General features: G+C 43.7%; 1 protein-coding gene across 1 annotated transcript; it reads left to right on the top strand.

Moving 5' to 3' along the window:
* Positions 1-2,986: 2,986 nt before the first annotated feature.
* Positions 2,987-8,423, top strand: LOC137866181 (neuromedin-U receptor 1-like). Its single transcript, XM_068701913.1, has 4 exons — positions 2,987-3,193; positions 3,743-4,467; positions 4,587-4,814; positions 5,179-8,423. Exons 2-4 carry the CDS (start codon positions 3,780-3,782, stop codon positions 5,487-5,489), a joined length of 1,227 nt encoding a protein of 408 aa, XP_068558014.1. The 5' UTR covers positions 2,987-3,193; positions 3,743-3,779; the 3' UTR covers positions 5,490-8,423.
* The last annotated feature ends 5,787 nt before the right edge of the window (positions 8,424-14,210 follow it).

The raw sequence follows: 14,210 nt of genomic DNA, 5'->3' as shown, positions 1-14,210 counted from the left end.
CAGCATTGAAAAATGAATCCCTCTACATTGGAAAGAGTAACAGGAACACAACTGCTGGAAAGACAAATAAAACCATCAACCAAACTATCTGCGCGGTTAGATACCACCCGAGGGAAGTGAAAACATTTTTTTTTTTTTTTGTAATATGGACAAACTTACCTTTACCTTGCTTGTGTCACAGTGTGACTTTTGCTTTTTTAAGTCACAGTTTTGGAAATGGACCACCATTTAATAATCTCTTTAAGCTCTTTAAACTCTTTTTCTCTTTTGGGGGGAAAACTGCAACAATCACACACTTCAATGGACAAACTAACACGATTTGTGAAACTTTAGGGGGTCTCTAAAATATTGACAATGTGCTATTTTTTGTCATTTCTACCCTCATCATTATGGATCATGAGTAAAATGAGGCTATTATTGATGTATGATTGCATGAGGGTGATTAATCACTAATTCACTTCCGGCACGCAATGCTATTTTTTTTTGCCATCACCATCAAAGTGTGGGGACGCAATATCAGAAACTTCTCTTACTTTAATTTGAAGTTCAGAACAAAACAAACTTTCTTGTGGGCTGAAGTGCACCATTATTAATTCCTCTGTTTTGTAGTCAGCAGCTTGGGAATGTGAAAATGAAAGGGCAGCGGCGACCCAGAGAGCCATGGCAAAGTCTGCACTCTGTGGACAAACACTGTACACTCACCATGATGTTGAGGGGGTCTCGTCACAATCAATTGTTTCCTGTCTCGCAGAAGCCCAATAATAATGCTAAATGGAGACACCGATGAGAACACGTCAATGTCCTCCCAGGGAGGTATTGGAGCTGCGGCGTTGGTATTAAAAGCTGTGATTGAGTTAGACCGCCACTCTGCAGAGGGAGGCGGAGGAATGGGGAGGGTGGTGCACAAGACACAGTCGTAGAGGCGTGTGCAGCCGACCGAAACGGAAAAAGTTCCTGGCCTCTGACAAAAGCTCTGTCAGTTGTTGATTCATTGCACACAGATTTAGGCTCATCTGTTAGCCGAGGATTCTTCAGCATGTCAAATATTTCCTCGGCTCTACTCCGCACACATGCATAAATACATGGAGGATTTTCCTTACTAATTGGGTTTTTCGCTGAAGGAAAAATACTCAAATAACGCAAAATAATTTTCTTCCTAATTTTCCAACATGAATCACTTTGAATTTGAAGCAACTGATCCCCCATTGGGATATCTATACTCTGATTTCAATTCTCTGGAAACGAGTAATCGCAGATGTGAGGAAAAACAAGACGTAATGAGATCGTGCTAATCATGCAGCGCAGCTTAGATGAGGTTGGATCTAATTATGTACTGGACGGTTACTATGGCAAATAATACCTGTAGTGTGTCTTTATTTTATCACCACTTCAGCTGAGGTAGTTCATATGAATAGAGCTGTCCATCAGCACAGCGAGGGTTTCCAAAAGACGTTGTATTGGCCAATCAAATACCCTACATGCAAGCATACGTTTCTGGTGGATTACTGTGAGACATGAACACCGTATTTCTACTCTTCAAGTCGCAGTTGTTTTTCGACAAAAGATTACAATACGGTCATTTAGCAGACGCTTTCATCCAAAGCGACTTACAATTCAGTATCTATCTACACACCGTAGACGCAGCTACGGGAGACATTTTGGGGTTAAGCGTCTTGCTCAAGGACACATTGACATGAGACTAGCAGAGCAGGAGCCGGGGATCGAACCGCCGGCCCTCTGATTGAAAGGCGGCCCTGCTCTCCACTTAGCCACGGTCACCCCGGACCAAAGGAAAGATCAAAAAAGCGGCTGCTGTGATCATCAAGTACAACGCAGCTCTTCCCGCTAACACGACTACTCACTCGCCCTCTGGTTCCCCCCCTCAGGTAAACACTATTAGCTGCTGCTAGCCGCCCGCTCAGCCATCGCCATGTTGAGAGCCGTGTGGAGGCAATAGATGTGCTCTCAATTCTGTATAGAGAACCTTCAATGGATCACCAACGTTATTTCAATCAGGAGGGACTTCATTAGAATAAACAATCATCTATTACACATGCATAACGAATTAATAGTGAAAAGTCTTTGGCGACTGGGCTAATAGGATAATAGATAATATAATAATAGGTCGCATCTGATTGTACTGCATTGAGAACTGACAGCAGCAGAGAGGAGAACATTTTTTTTTAGGTTTGACAGCACCGATGTGATTGGCTAAAGGAAACTGTGCAGAATCTGGTTGGTTCACTTAAAGTTGAATTCAAAGTTACGAACAAGAATTAAAAAAAAAATGAACTGTGTGACGCATAACAAACCAAAAGCTTTTAAGCTGCGGTTGATGCCCCACTGTGTAGAAATTAAATACTGTGCACATGAATATATTATTTTGTTTTTGATGCAGGTTTTATACTTCAGGCTCTGTTTGTTGCATCCAGAGTTATTGTTCCCATCCGCTGCCTTTTCTCTGATTCCAATGTCTACAATTTCTGAACATTCATGATTCATGTTATTTCATATTTCATGTTCAACAAGACCTCTCTGTGTCTTATTTTGAATTCTTATTTCATTATGGATTTGGGAGTGTGTGTTTTGTTTTTTTTGGACATATTTATATGCTTCTATTCTGTTCGCCTCCTCTCCAGACACACTCAGACCACAGGTTCTAGGATCAAAGCAATCTCAATCGTCATTTTCACGTTGCTGCCGTTCGCAGTCACTCAATCTAAAAAGTAATCGAATGGAGGATTACAAGGTAAAGCCTATGTCGGTTCACATATGAAAGTGTGCGCTTGTGTGTGTGTGTGTGTGTGTGTGTGTGTGTGTGTGTGTGTGTGTGTGGGGGGGGGGGGGGGGGGGGGGGGTGAAAGAATGAGAGAAAAAAAAGGTTAAAGAAGTTGAATTTGACAAAAGAGAGAGATGGAAGGCAGCTACTGGTGGAGGCTGTAAACAATATGATGTGGTGATGATGAAGAGAGAGAGAGAGAGAGAGAGAGAGAGAGAGAGAGAGGTGGGGTGGACGCCAGTGCTCAAATACGGGAAGTCGAGGCAGCTGTGACGCACTGAAGCACCAAAGCAGTCAAGACAAAGTGGCAGAGAAACTAAGTCCAGGATGCAGAGACATATCACGGTCACACATCGTCTCACCTTTCTTCAGATCGTGTTCATCTCAAGTCCTCAAGGAGCCCACGAACTGCAGGTGAGGGTTTCTTTCTGTTCGCGGCGTTAAGTGACGTTAATAACTCTGTTGCATGTTGAATTGATAAACAAATCCAGCGTGGGAGTCCAAACAATAGTCTCTCTGGAGTTTTCTGTTGTATATGAATTCCAACACAAGACAAACATTGTGAGCTGACTACATGTTTTGTGGGAGTTTTAGAAAGATTTTTTTTTTTTCCAAGTATAATTACATGTGTATGGCAATGAGAACTTGACTCAATTTTGAGATTTTGGACTATTTTATTTTAGTGGTTTTCTCAAAATTAGGTTTTCTTCATCTTCTCAGTCAGAAATATCCGCTTAAGCACACATCTCACTATCGAGTTTCATTCATATTAATATTCTGAAGGTTGTTATAGAGGGGTTTGTTTCATATATCATTCAAATCCTGATTTATATTTTATTCCTAAAATGAGTAAACTTGTGTTCCAGAAATTTAGAGTTGCAATTCCACTAGGTTAAGTGGCACAAGATCTTTTTTTTTTTATTTAAAGTTTGTATCTTCCCCTTTTTCACCTCTTTCCATTAGGTTTAGAATCTAAGGAACCTCTCTGTCAGTCGTCAACATGCCGGAGTTTAACTGCTCCTTCGCTGCTCTTTTCAAAATTGGCGCCGACGTTTTCAACGACGCGGGCTGCCCCGAGGCCGCTTTGGCGTGCGGCATGAATATCTCCTGGATGTTGGCTGAAGCTACGGCACAAGATCTGGATGTCATGTGCTTGAGCGAGAAGGACTACCTGGCCATGTACCTGGGGCCTCCGAGGTCCCCCGTGTTCCTTCCCGTCTGCGTCACCTACCTGACCATCTTCATGGTGGGCGTACTGGGCAATTCTCTGACCTGCACGGTCATTTTGCGCCACAGGGTGATGCAGACACCAACCAACTACTACCTGCTGAGCCTGTCGGCGTCTGACCTGCTGGTGCTGCTGCTGGGCATGCCGTTGGAGCTCTACGAGATGTGGCAGAACTACCCCTTCCTGCTCGGGGAGGGGGGTTGCTACTTCAAAACGTTCCTGTTTGAGACCGTCTGCTTCGCCTCCATCCTCAATGTCACAGCGCTCAGCGTGGAGCGCTACGTGGCCGTGTTGCATCCCCTCAAAGTCAAACACATGACCACGCGCGCTCACGTCAAGAAGGTCATCTTCGTGCTGTGGGTGCTGTCCATGCTGTGTGCTGTGCCGAACACCAGTCTGCACGGGATCGCGACGCTGCCTCCGAAGTTCGGACGACAGTTTCCCCGATCTGCTATCTGCCGTTTGTATACATTTGTTATTTAAGATTGTATTTTGGAAGAGTATTCAGCAATGTTAGCAGCTGTCTGAGGCTCAACCCGAGATCACGATCTGATCTATTGTATTCATCTCCATCCTCAGATGTGATTAAACCCACCTGGATCTACAACCTGATTATCCTGATTTCTACGTTGACCTTCTTCCTGCTCCCCATGCTGATCATTAGCGTTCTCTACCTGCTCATTGGCTTGGGGCTGAGAAGGGAGAGGATGACGACCGTAGTGGACACCAGCTTTGGACCGGAAACTCTCTCCAGTTCCCACAGGCAGAAACTGAGAAAACGCAACCTGCAAGTCACCAAAATGCTGTGTGGGTGTCATTTCAGTCATGAAGGAGCAGAAAACTGAATTCAAATTGACTGTGTGTGTGTGTGTGTGTGTGTGTGTGTGTGTGTGTGTGTGTGTGTGTGTGAGTGCTTACATTCATATGTATTTGCTATCCTTTTTAGCCTAATTCCAATTTCTCTACTTACATTCACATCTGTTTTAGCTGTCTGACACTTTGCTGGTGATTGGATTGACGTCATGATTGTTAGCGTATATCACAGGTGTATACGATGTGTGTGTGTGTGTGTGTGTGTGTGTGTGTGTGTGTGCGTGTGCTTCTGCCTGTCTGTCGTCTATCTATCTGTCCAGTTGACTTTCACCTAAAACTGTCCTTCTGGCCTGTCCAGGTGTGCTGGTGGTTGTGTTCGGCCTCTGCTGGGCTCCCTTCCATGCGGACCGCTTGATGTGGAGCTACATCGACCTCTCGTCCGAGCAGCACCTCCAGGTCTTCGAGCAGGTCCACATCTTCTCCGGAGTCTGCTTCTACCTGAGCTCTGCCATAAACCCCATCCTCTACAACCTCATGTCCACAAAGTTCAGAGAAATGTTCAGACACTTTACTTGTGATGCTAAAGGCTGGCCAATGCGCTCCAGCTTAAAGATGAGCCATCGCAGCACCTTAAGCGAGAAAATGCCCAATGATATAAAATCTACTTAGTCTGGACCAAAAGTCCAAGAACATTTTACACCGATGGATGAAAAATTAAAGGAAAAAGGACAAGTGAAATGCATGTAATACAGGGAATAAGGGGGGTTTAATGAGCCTGAAAGTGGTGTGAATTGCAGTCATCATCGCCCCAATTGAGAGAATTTCTTTTGGAAAGAATGTAGTTAATCCCTCCTCCATCTGTATATTTCATCGAGAATCGCTGGCAGCTGCGGGCGCGGATGTTTTCTCTCTTCTCCTGACTACGTTCGGTGATGGTTTGATTGACAGATGGTACAGGCTGCAGCAAACCATCTGGCTGATCGAGTTATCTGTACATATATTACCTTAATATGGGAAAGGATATAACTCTATAACTCTTAAAGCGGAAGGGGGTGTCACACAAAAGGTGAACAGACGTTGCCCCAAATTGATAGAACCATGTGACAAAAAGGCTGAGTTGGAAGCCTTAAGAGAAAACAATAAGCATCATTGCTGCACAGTGTCCTACTGGATCTGGAAGTCCTCCAGACTGCAGACATATCCACAGCAACTCAAATCCCATTCGCAGAGAGAACCGATAGGACTGAGCGAAGTGAAAAGTGATGAGGTGGGGCTGCGTTGACCTTTCTGACGTCCATGTTCAAAAATGAAATTATCATTTAAATGATGCAACAGCATTTGTATGCATGAGAAATACATCCCATCGGCTGTCTCAAAGGCAAATCCGTTCTATCGGAGTGTTTGTGTGCGGTGGACCAGCGGTTAACACACAGCAAGATTGTTAGGGGTTTGAATTCTCCCTGTGTGGAGTTTGCATGCCCTCCCTGAATGCCTGACTGTGTATAGCTAATGGGTGCAGAGTCGTGAATGTATTTATTGCGTGTGTGTGTGTGACTGTTGATGAGCGAAACGTTTCCAGGAGGACCTGTTAACACACCCGCTTTCACAGGAAAGAATGAACGCACAATGGCTGCTGTTTAAAAGGAAGAACGTTTTGTCTCGGAATGAGTCAGGGGGGAAAATGAGAGTCAATTAAGCGAAGCAGGGAAATAAACACGAGGCGATGGTTTGTTTATGGGATTTATAAGAAGTGGCAAAGCTGATAAGTCAGATGCTACGCAAGTATATCCATACATGTTTCTCTGATCACTCTTTTTTCTTCTTCAGGCTGTGACATTTTTGAATTCATCTACCACACTCCACATGTAATACAGTTTTTTGTGCGTGTGCGTGCGTGTGTGTGCGTGTGCGTGCGTGTGTGTGTGTGTGTGTGTGTGTGTGTGTGTGTGTGTGTGCGTGTATTTTCTCATGTAGCAGATGCTGTGGAGGACATATTTGTGTTGTGGAGGACATGTTGTTTAAAGCTTAATTAACAAAATGATCGCTTTAGAAATTGGGCACTGCCAGGTCGAAAAAGGTCACCGGCATTTATTGCTCTCCAAAGTGTCGTCGTTGTTGTTTCATGTGTTTGAATTAATTGCTTTAACATTTAGCAAATTGTATTGAAAACAGTGCCTGTATGAAGGACATGTGACGATTCATCAACTCTTTTGTCAATGTGCCGTACCGAATGCAGGTTTTTCTCGTTGTACCCTTGAAATAGAACGTGTGATTAAATGACCTGCTTTTGAACGTCGGTGATGCTGGTAGGATGTGCTTACAAGTGTGTGTTTATAATGAGAGCAACCAGCTCCAGGACTTATTAAGACAACTTATTATTATTATTATTATTATTATTATTATTATTAAGTACACACAGCAGACGGGAATTCAAAAATAACTTCTACCAATGAAGACGGTAATTACGGGGTAACGAGGAAAGATGATGTCACTGGATTCATAATATGGAAAAGGAAAAAAAAAAAAATGAAATGATGATTGACACAAAGCAGGAGGAGGACAGACCACAAAGAGGAGCTAACAGATGGATAATGACAAACCACGTCGTAATGTAATGTGCTATCAGTGCGCCGCGCCAACGCTGACGATCAGCAATCTGCCCGCAACCTTCACCGCCATAACAGAACGCACTGTTTACCAGACCCGTTTAAGAGGCCACATCACGAGCGTCGTCTGATGGTATTCATTCAAGCGCGTAGGTTATTATTATCATCACCCGTGGCGCTGTGATATGACAACATGAAGCAGACGGTACAATTTAACTTTTGAAGAATTCTGTGAGCGGAGCGTGGGCGCTGTGAAATTAAAAAGCACATATCAACCCAAATGAGAAATATGATGTGTTTCAATTTGACTTTCACTTACAAATTGATATGTTGAAAACCATAAAATTCCAGAGTTGGAAAGAATTAAAAAAGTTAATGTGATGCTCAGTAGTTGTTGACTTCGCCTCACTGGTTTTCCTCTGTTAAAACTCAACCAACGTGGAAATGTGTGATTTATATGCACCGCCCTGACGTGTGTTGACTCATAACATAATGAAAGTGAAGAGTTACAAATTGAATTTAGATTCTTAATACACACAGTTAATGCAATTTATAGACCACCTCTATTAAAGGGACAGCTGTAATGGGAAAAATATATATTTTAGTGTCATGAAATGTTTTAAAAGATGTACAACTGAGAGGGAAAGTGAGGAACACAAACAGTGACAAAACACAGCAGTCCTGCAGAAGCAGTTCATCCGTTCTTTTGAACACAGCGTCGTGTTTCTCACGGCTGGTCACACACTCCCACTTCAGAAAGAGGAAGTGAAGACACAGTTGTCTTCTTTTTCTGTTTGGCAAGTTTGAGACGATAGCCAGGGTACGAGAACATCTACTCCCTGTCTATGTTTATCCCGAAGGCGTGAACTCATGTGTGCGTAAAATGGTTTTGGTATCTTGTACGATGTTGAACTTTTCACCACAGACACTGACTGAGGCGGATCTGTGGTGCATCTTTCCCTTGCAAGCGAAATAAAAAGAACGGGACAACTTTGAATCATTTGAAGACTTCATTATTTTCTTTTAATTTGTGAACAAAACTCTTCTCCCGATTTATAATTAGAAGTTTTTCCCAAAACACAGCTCACTCCGATATCAAAAATACATAATTTCCCCTTACCTGTAGTGCTGTTTATCATTTTAAATTGTTTTGGTTTGAGCTGCCTATTTTTGGAGGTATCGTCGGTATACGTCTGACCTTTCTAGAATATAATGGAACTATATGGCTCTTGCATTATGGTGCTGAAAGCAACCAAAAAAAAATATATACATTTGAAGCATTATAAGGTTACAAAGTGAAGGGGTTTTATTTGTCATTGTATGACATGGCTGCACAATTTAGATTGTAGTCCCAATTTCCTACATAGGAAAAAAAATGATGTTATATATGAAGGGTGGAGTCTCACAGCCAGAGGAAATAAGCTGTTTTGAAGTCTGGTGGTTCGGCAGCTGATACTTCTGCACCTCTTTCCAGTCGGCAGCAGGGTGAACGGCAGGCACCTCTTCTCACCAATACCAACTGATGCTCGGTGGACGGGTGCCAATGATGTAATCACCCGCTGTAGAGCCCTCCTGTCCTGTGCCGCACTCATCCCGTGCCCATCCCATAAGTTTCCTTTCAGAAATACAGACGTTTATGAGCTTTCGTCACCAGGATGGAGGCGTGTGATGAAGTGAAGGAGGTTTTGGCTGCTTTCTGTCATTGGTGAGATTGTGTCGAAGGCTGAGCCGAAATCAACAAACAACATTCTGATGAGAGTGTTGTTAACTTTCCACATGGGTGAGGGCTGAGTGGAGAGCGGTGGAGGACAGCATCCCCCCGCGGATCCGTCAGCTCTGTATCTGGGTCCAGGCTGGGGGCTGTCTTCAAACAGGTGGGAACACTCTCCTGTGATAGCGATAGCTGGTTGACACGTTCTTACGCGACCAGGGATGTTTTCAGGCCCAGCAGCTTTACTCATATTTAGTCTCATCAGGGTTTTCCTCACATCCGCTGTGGATACCGACAGTGGCCGGTCCTCTGGAGGTTGGGCAGACTTGACAGCTCAAAATAATCCACAGACCTTGTTGTGAGCATGGAGAGAAGAGATGACAGACATTTCAATCTAGGTTTTTTCAACGGGGTGACCGTGGCTAAGTGGAGAGCAGGGCTGCCTTTCAATCAGAGGGTTGGTGGTTTGATCCCTGGCTCCTGCTCTACTAGTCTCATGTCAATGTGTCCTTGAGCAAGACACTTAACCCCAAAATTGCTCCCGTAGCTGTGTCTACGGTGTGTAGATAGATACTGAATTGTAAGTTGCTTTGGATAAAAGCTTCTGCTAAATGACTGAAATGCTTATAAATAGCATTACAGGTAAGATTAAGTATGAATATGTATTTTTGATTTTGGGGTGAACTGTCCCTTCAAAACAGCAGATGATAGGGGACCGAAGCCTAAGAGCTACAGCACCCTTACAATTTTTCTTATGACACCATAATGATAATTTGTGAAAATTCCAAGAACAAGAAGTAATGTAGAATCACAAAAAAATGTCAGAGACAAGAAGGAGACGGAGGACATGATTTGCTGCAGAGAGATGTGAGGTGTTTCATAATGAGATGAGTTTCAGTGAGGATTGGGGTCTGACACTGATAGTCTGACTGGAACTTGAAAGATCATTCTAACAAGAACAGTGGTCGATAAAAAAGACAGAGAAGAAGTGAGACTGACATGTCCTTCACCCGTGTTAAGCAGAAACCAGAGCGTGGTGGGGGGGGGGGGGGGGCTCAGCGGTGACTTTATCAGCAGACACCAGTACCATGTTTAGAATCAGAACCAGCGGCAGCCTGTGGAGGGAGTGTTGTAATAGGAAATATAAGGTATAAATTTGGTTGCACGCATGCCATGATAAGCAACAGCCATCAACTAAACTTAGCTCGTGTCAATATTTTAGCCATGCTAGCGTCACATGGCTGTAGGTATGACTTTGGTCCAGTGTTAAATAATCTCAACAACTGTTTGATTGCCGTGACGTTTTGTGAAGATATTCAACATTCTCAGGCGACGTCTCACACTAGCTTTGGTTATCCCCTATTTTCAGTTTGTCCCGCTTCCCCCAAAGTGACCCCAAAAAAAAAATGTATTCATACTGTGTTGAAGATTTGGGCACAATTAAAATGTGTTTTTTCTTTTACGAGATTACGGATACTCAGATTTGGGCTTCTATCATTTGCAAAACACACATCACCACAGTGAGATAACATTACATTACATTACAGTCATTTAGCAGACGCTTTTATCCAAAGCGACTTACAATAAGTGCATTCAACATTGGTAATCAAAAGAACTACTAGTCACCAGAAGTCATAAGTACATTTCCTTTTCCAAACAAGCATCTAAGAGCATGAAGCAGAGCATAACTCAGAGCCAAAGTACAGAGCAGAAACAAGAAAAACAGTTAGTGCTATAAGTAGTACGAATACAATAAGTGCAACAAACTAATATGAAAACAATAAGTGCTGAGTGGAAGGCTCAGGGTAGCACTTCCTGAAGAGGTGGGTCTTCAGCCTGATGAAAGATGGGCAGCGACTCCGCTGTCCTGACGTCAGTGGGGAGTTCATTCCACCACTGTGGGGCCAGGACAGAAAACAGCCGTGACCGGGTCGATCGGCCGCAGGGACCTCTGAGCGACGGGGCAACCGATCGCCCCGAGGCAGCAGAGCGAAGTGGTCGGACGGGGGTGTAAGGCTTGACCATGGCCTGGAGATAGGAAGGAGCTGTTCCTTTCACTGCCCTGTAGGCTAGCACCAGAGTCTTAAACTGGATGCGAGCTCTTACAGGTAGCCAGTGTAGAAAACGGAGAAAGGAAGTTGTGTGGGAGAACTTGGGGCGATTGAACACCAGGCGAGCTGCAGCTTTCTGGACAAAGCTCCAGAGGTCTGATGGCCGACGCCGGGGCTCCGGCGAGTAGAGATAACGGCTTTATGAGCTATCAGACAGCTGGCCCATTCAAAGATTTCTACTTGGATGGTCATATTTTCTCTTAAATATGACCGTAGTAAAGTAAATACTATATCTTTACATTGTCCATGTTCTGTCCACTGACACTCTGCCTACACTGGCTGGGAAACAACAGCAGCACACCAGCGGTGCAGAAGCAGTTCTTCTTTTGGTGAGTATGTTGTATTACACACTGAGTCATTGTTTAGCACTGCTGCCCGACTGCTGTGTGTGTGTGTGTGTGTGTGTGTGTGTGTGTGTGTGTGTGTGTTTGTGTGTGTGTGTGTGTGTGTGTGTGTGTGTGTGTCATCTCACAGTTCAAAGACATGTAAGTCAGATTAATTAGAAAACTCGGCATAGGGTGTTCCGTGGTCCATCTCCTCTGCGTCCGGTGATCCTGAACAGAATGGGTGATGGAGAATGAATGGATGGACAATTACTATGGGAAGAAAAAGCCTGAATACTGACGCATAACCACAGATTCTGGGGCAAAAGTGAATGGATTTTCTCATAAAGAACCCTGACCAGTGAATGATGATGTAAAGAACACCATTTTTTTTTTCTTCTTCTGCCTCCTTCCTGTACATTGCTCGTATACAGACCAGTATTGGAGCGTCAAGGCTGAGCCGCAACATTAGTCAGCTGGCTCCCTGGAGCAATAAGCTCACATACTTACAGAAAATAAGAGCTACGAGACTACAGTGAACGTCAGTGTAAGCAATGAGTAGATTTGGAGACTGTAAATATTGGGAGATAAAGCGGAAAAGGGACATCAACAGCAGCACATTGATTAAACTCTGGCAGCGCTTCACTGTTTTCATTTTCTCCTTTTTTATACCAATCTTAGTGGGTGAGATTAGCTTTCCACTCAAGTCACACGCGAGCTATTTCACAAAAAGATAGGGGAACCACAGGGCACAGGAGCTCTGATGTGATTGGGTTCTACTCGTGTTCCCTACAAGTGTGATTGTGCTGCAGTGACTCACGCATCATGTGATCTCTACAGTTTGGTTTAGACATTTTAAATGATGCACTTACAATCAGCTTTGTGCTAATTAAAAAAAAAATCATAGCATGGTAAAACTAAAGCTAAACTAATTTGGTGAACATGGTAAAAAAAACCTATACCTGTTCCAGACTTAACGGGTCACATGATTGGTCAAATTACACAGCTGGGAGAATAGCAGTTCATCGGGGAGAGACGAGTCAGATGAAGAAAAGATCATTGTTTACTATTAACAGATTGATATGTGATGATTGACAGAGACTTTGGCGCTTGGACTCGACAGGTAGATTTGCAATCGAGGGGGCAAGATGAACCCCCACACTGGTGGTGGTGGTGGTGGTGGTGATGGTGGCTGATGGATCTGCGAAGATTGCGTAACAGCAGCATGAACGGTACTGAAGGTATAGAGAGACAATCATACACTGCCTGGCCAAAAAAAAAAAAGTCGCCACCTGGATCATCATGCCTAGCGCCTACTGTACAAGCCTGTGGGGGCAGTGCTATGATCTGGGGTTGCTGCAGTTGGTCAAGTCTAGGTTCAGCAACAGTATGTGCTCAAAGAACGAGGTCAGCTGACTACCTGAATATACTGAATGACCAGGTTATTCCATCAATGGATTTTTTTTCTTCCCTGTCGGCACGGGCATATTCCAAGATGACAATGCCAGGATTCATCGGGCTCAAATTGTGAAAGAGTGGTTCAGGGAGCATGAGGCATCATTTTCACACATGGATTGGCCGCCACAGAGTCCAGACCTTCACCCCATTGAGAGTCTTTGGGATGTGCTGGAGAAGGCTTTGCGCAGCGGTCAGACTCTACCGTCATCAATACAAGATCTTGATGAGAAATTCATGCAACGCTGGATGGAAATAAATCTTGTGACATTGCAGAAGCTTATCGAAACAACGCCACAGCGAATGCGTGCCGTAATCAAAGCTAAAGGCGGTCCAACGAAATATTAGAGTGTGTGACCTTTTTTTTTTTTTGGTGGCGACTTTTTTTTTTTTGGCCAGGCAGTGTATTTAAACAGCTGTTATCGTGACTGACCTCGAACAATAACAGCAAGGATTTAATAATGCGCAGATGTCTGAGAAATAAACTACAAGCCTAAGCAAACAAGACCATAGTCTTCATTACCGGACTCACGCTAGAGCTCCATGTAATGTCAATTTTGGGAAACCTTGAGATTTAGCTGCACATTTTTTCAGAAGACAAATATGAGCTGCAATAAGCATGCCGGCATCTTGAACCTCAGCGTACAAAGAGTACAGCGCCTGTGTTCTTACAGAGCTATGACTTCAAGTAGTTTTCTGTCACTCTGCTTTGATATATTTAATAAAGCAGCGCAGCCAGTGGTCCCCCCCCAATAAAAGAGCTTGAAGATCCTCTTTGAGACCGTGCTGATGTAATGTTCTCTGTTAACGTGAAATATTAGTATTCCAGCGGGCTTATTGTTTCAGCGCTGGATGAAACAATAGTTCAAATAAATACAATCTGTTTACAGTTGTGGCAGAAGAACATCTCATACGGACGTCCTTGTCAGCTCATATGTCACACACTGTTCTCTATTACACGCAAGAATGTATTGTTGGACGTTGCTATTGTTATGCATTGTTATTGATAGACCGCTAAAACATGATTTTGTATTCTATATACTGCTTTATGGGTTTACGCAACACACGTATTATAGCACTTTTTCAGAAGAGCTGATAGTCTTTCTACAAACAGCAAGTGAAGGCAAACACTCAGTTTGATAGAAGCTTGGAACAATGTAACTGCTGATGGCCTTGAACCTGTA

The sequence above is a fragment of the Cebidichthys violaceus genome, unplaced genomic scaffold (assembly GCF_023349555.1).
Source record: "Cebidichthys violaceus isolate CVI_PGR_0920_01 unplaced genomic scaffold, fCebVio1.0.p SCAF_8, whole genome shotgun sequence".
Lineage (NCBI taxonomy): Eukaryota > Metazoa > Chordata > Actinopteri > Perciformes > Stichaeidae > Cebidichthys > Cebidichthys violaceus.
The sequence above is the reverse complement of the archived record's forward strand: the minus strand, read 5'-3'. Positions and strand labels throughout refer to the sequence as shown.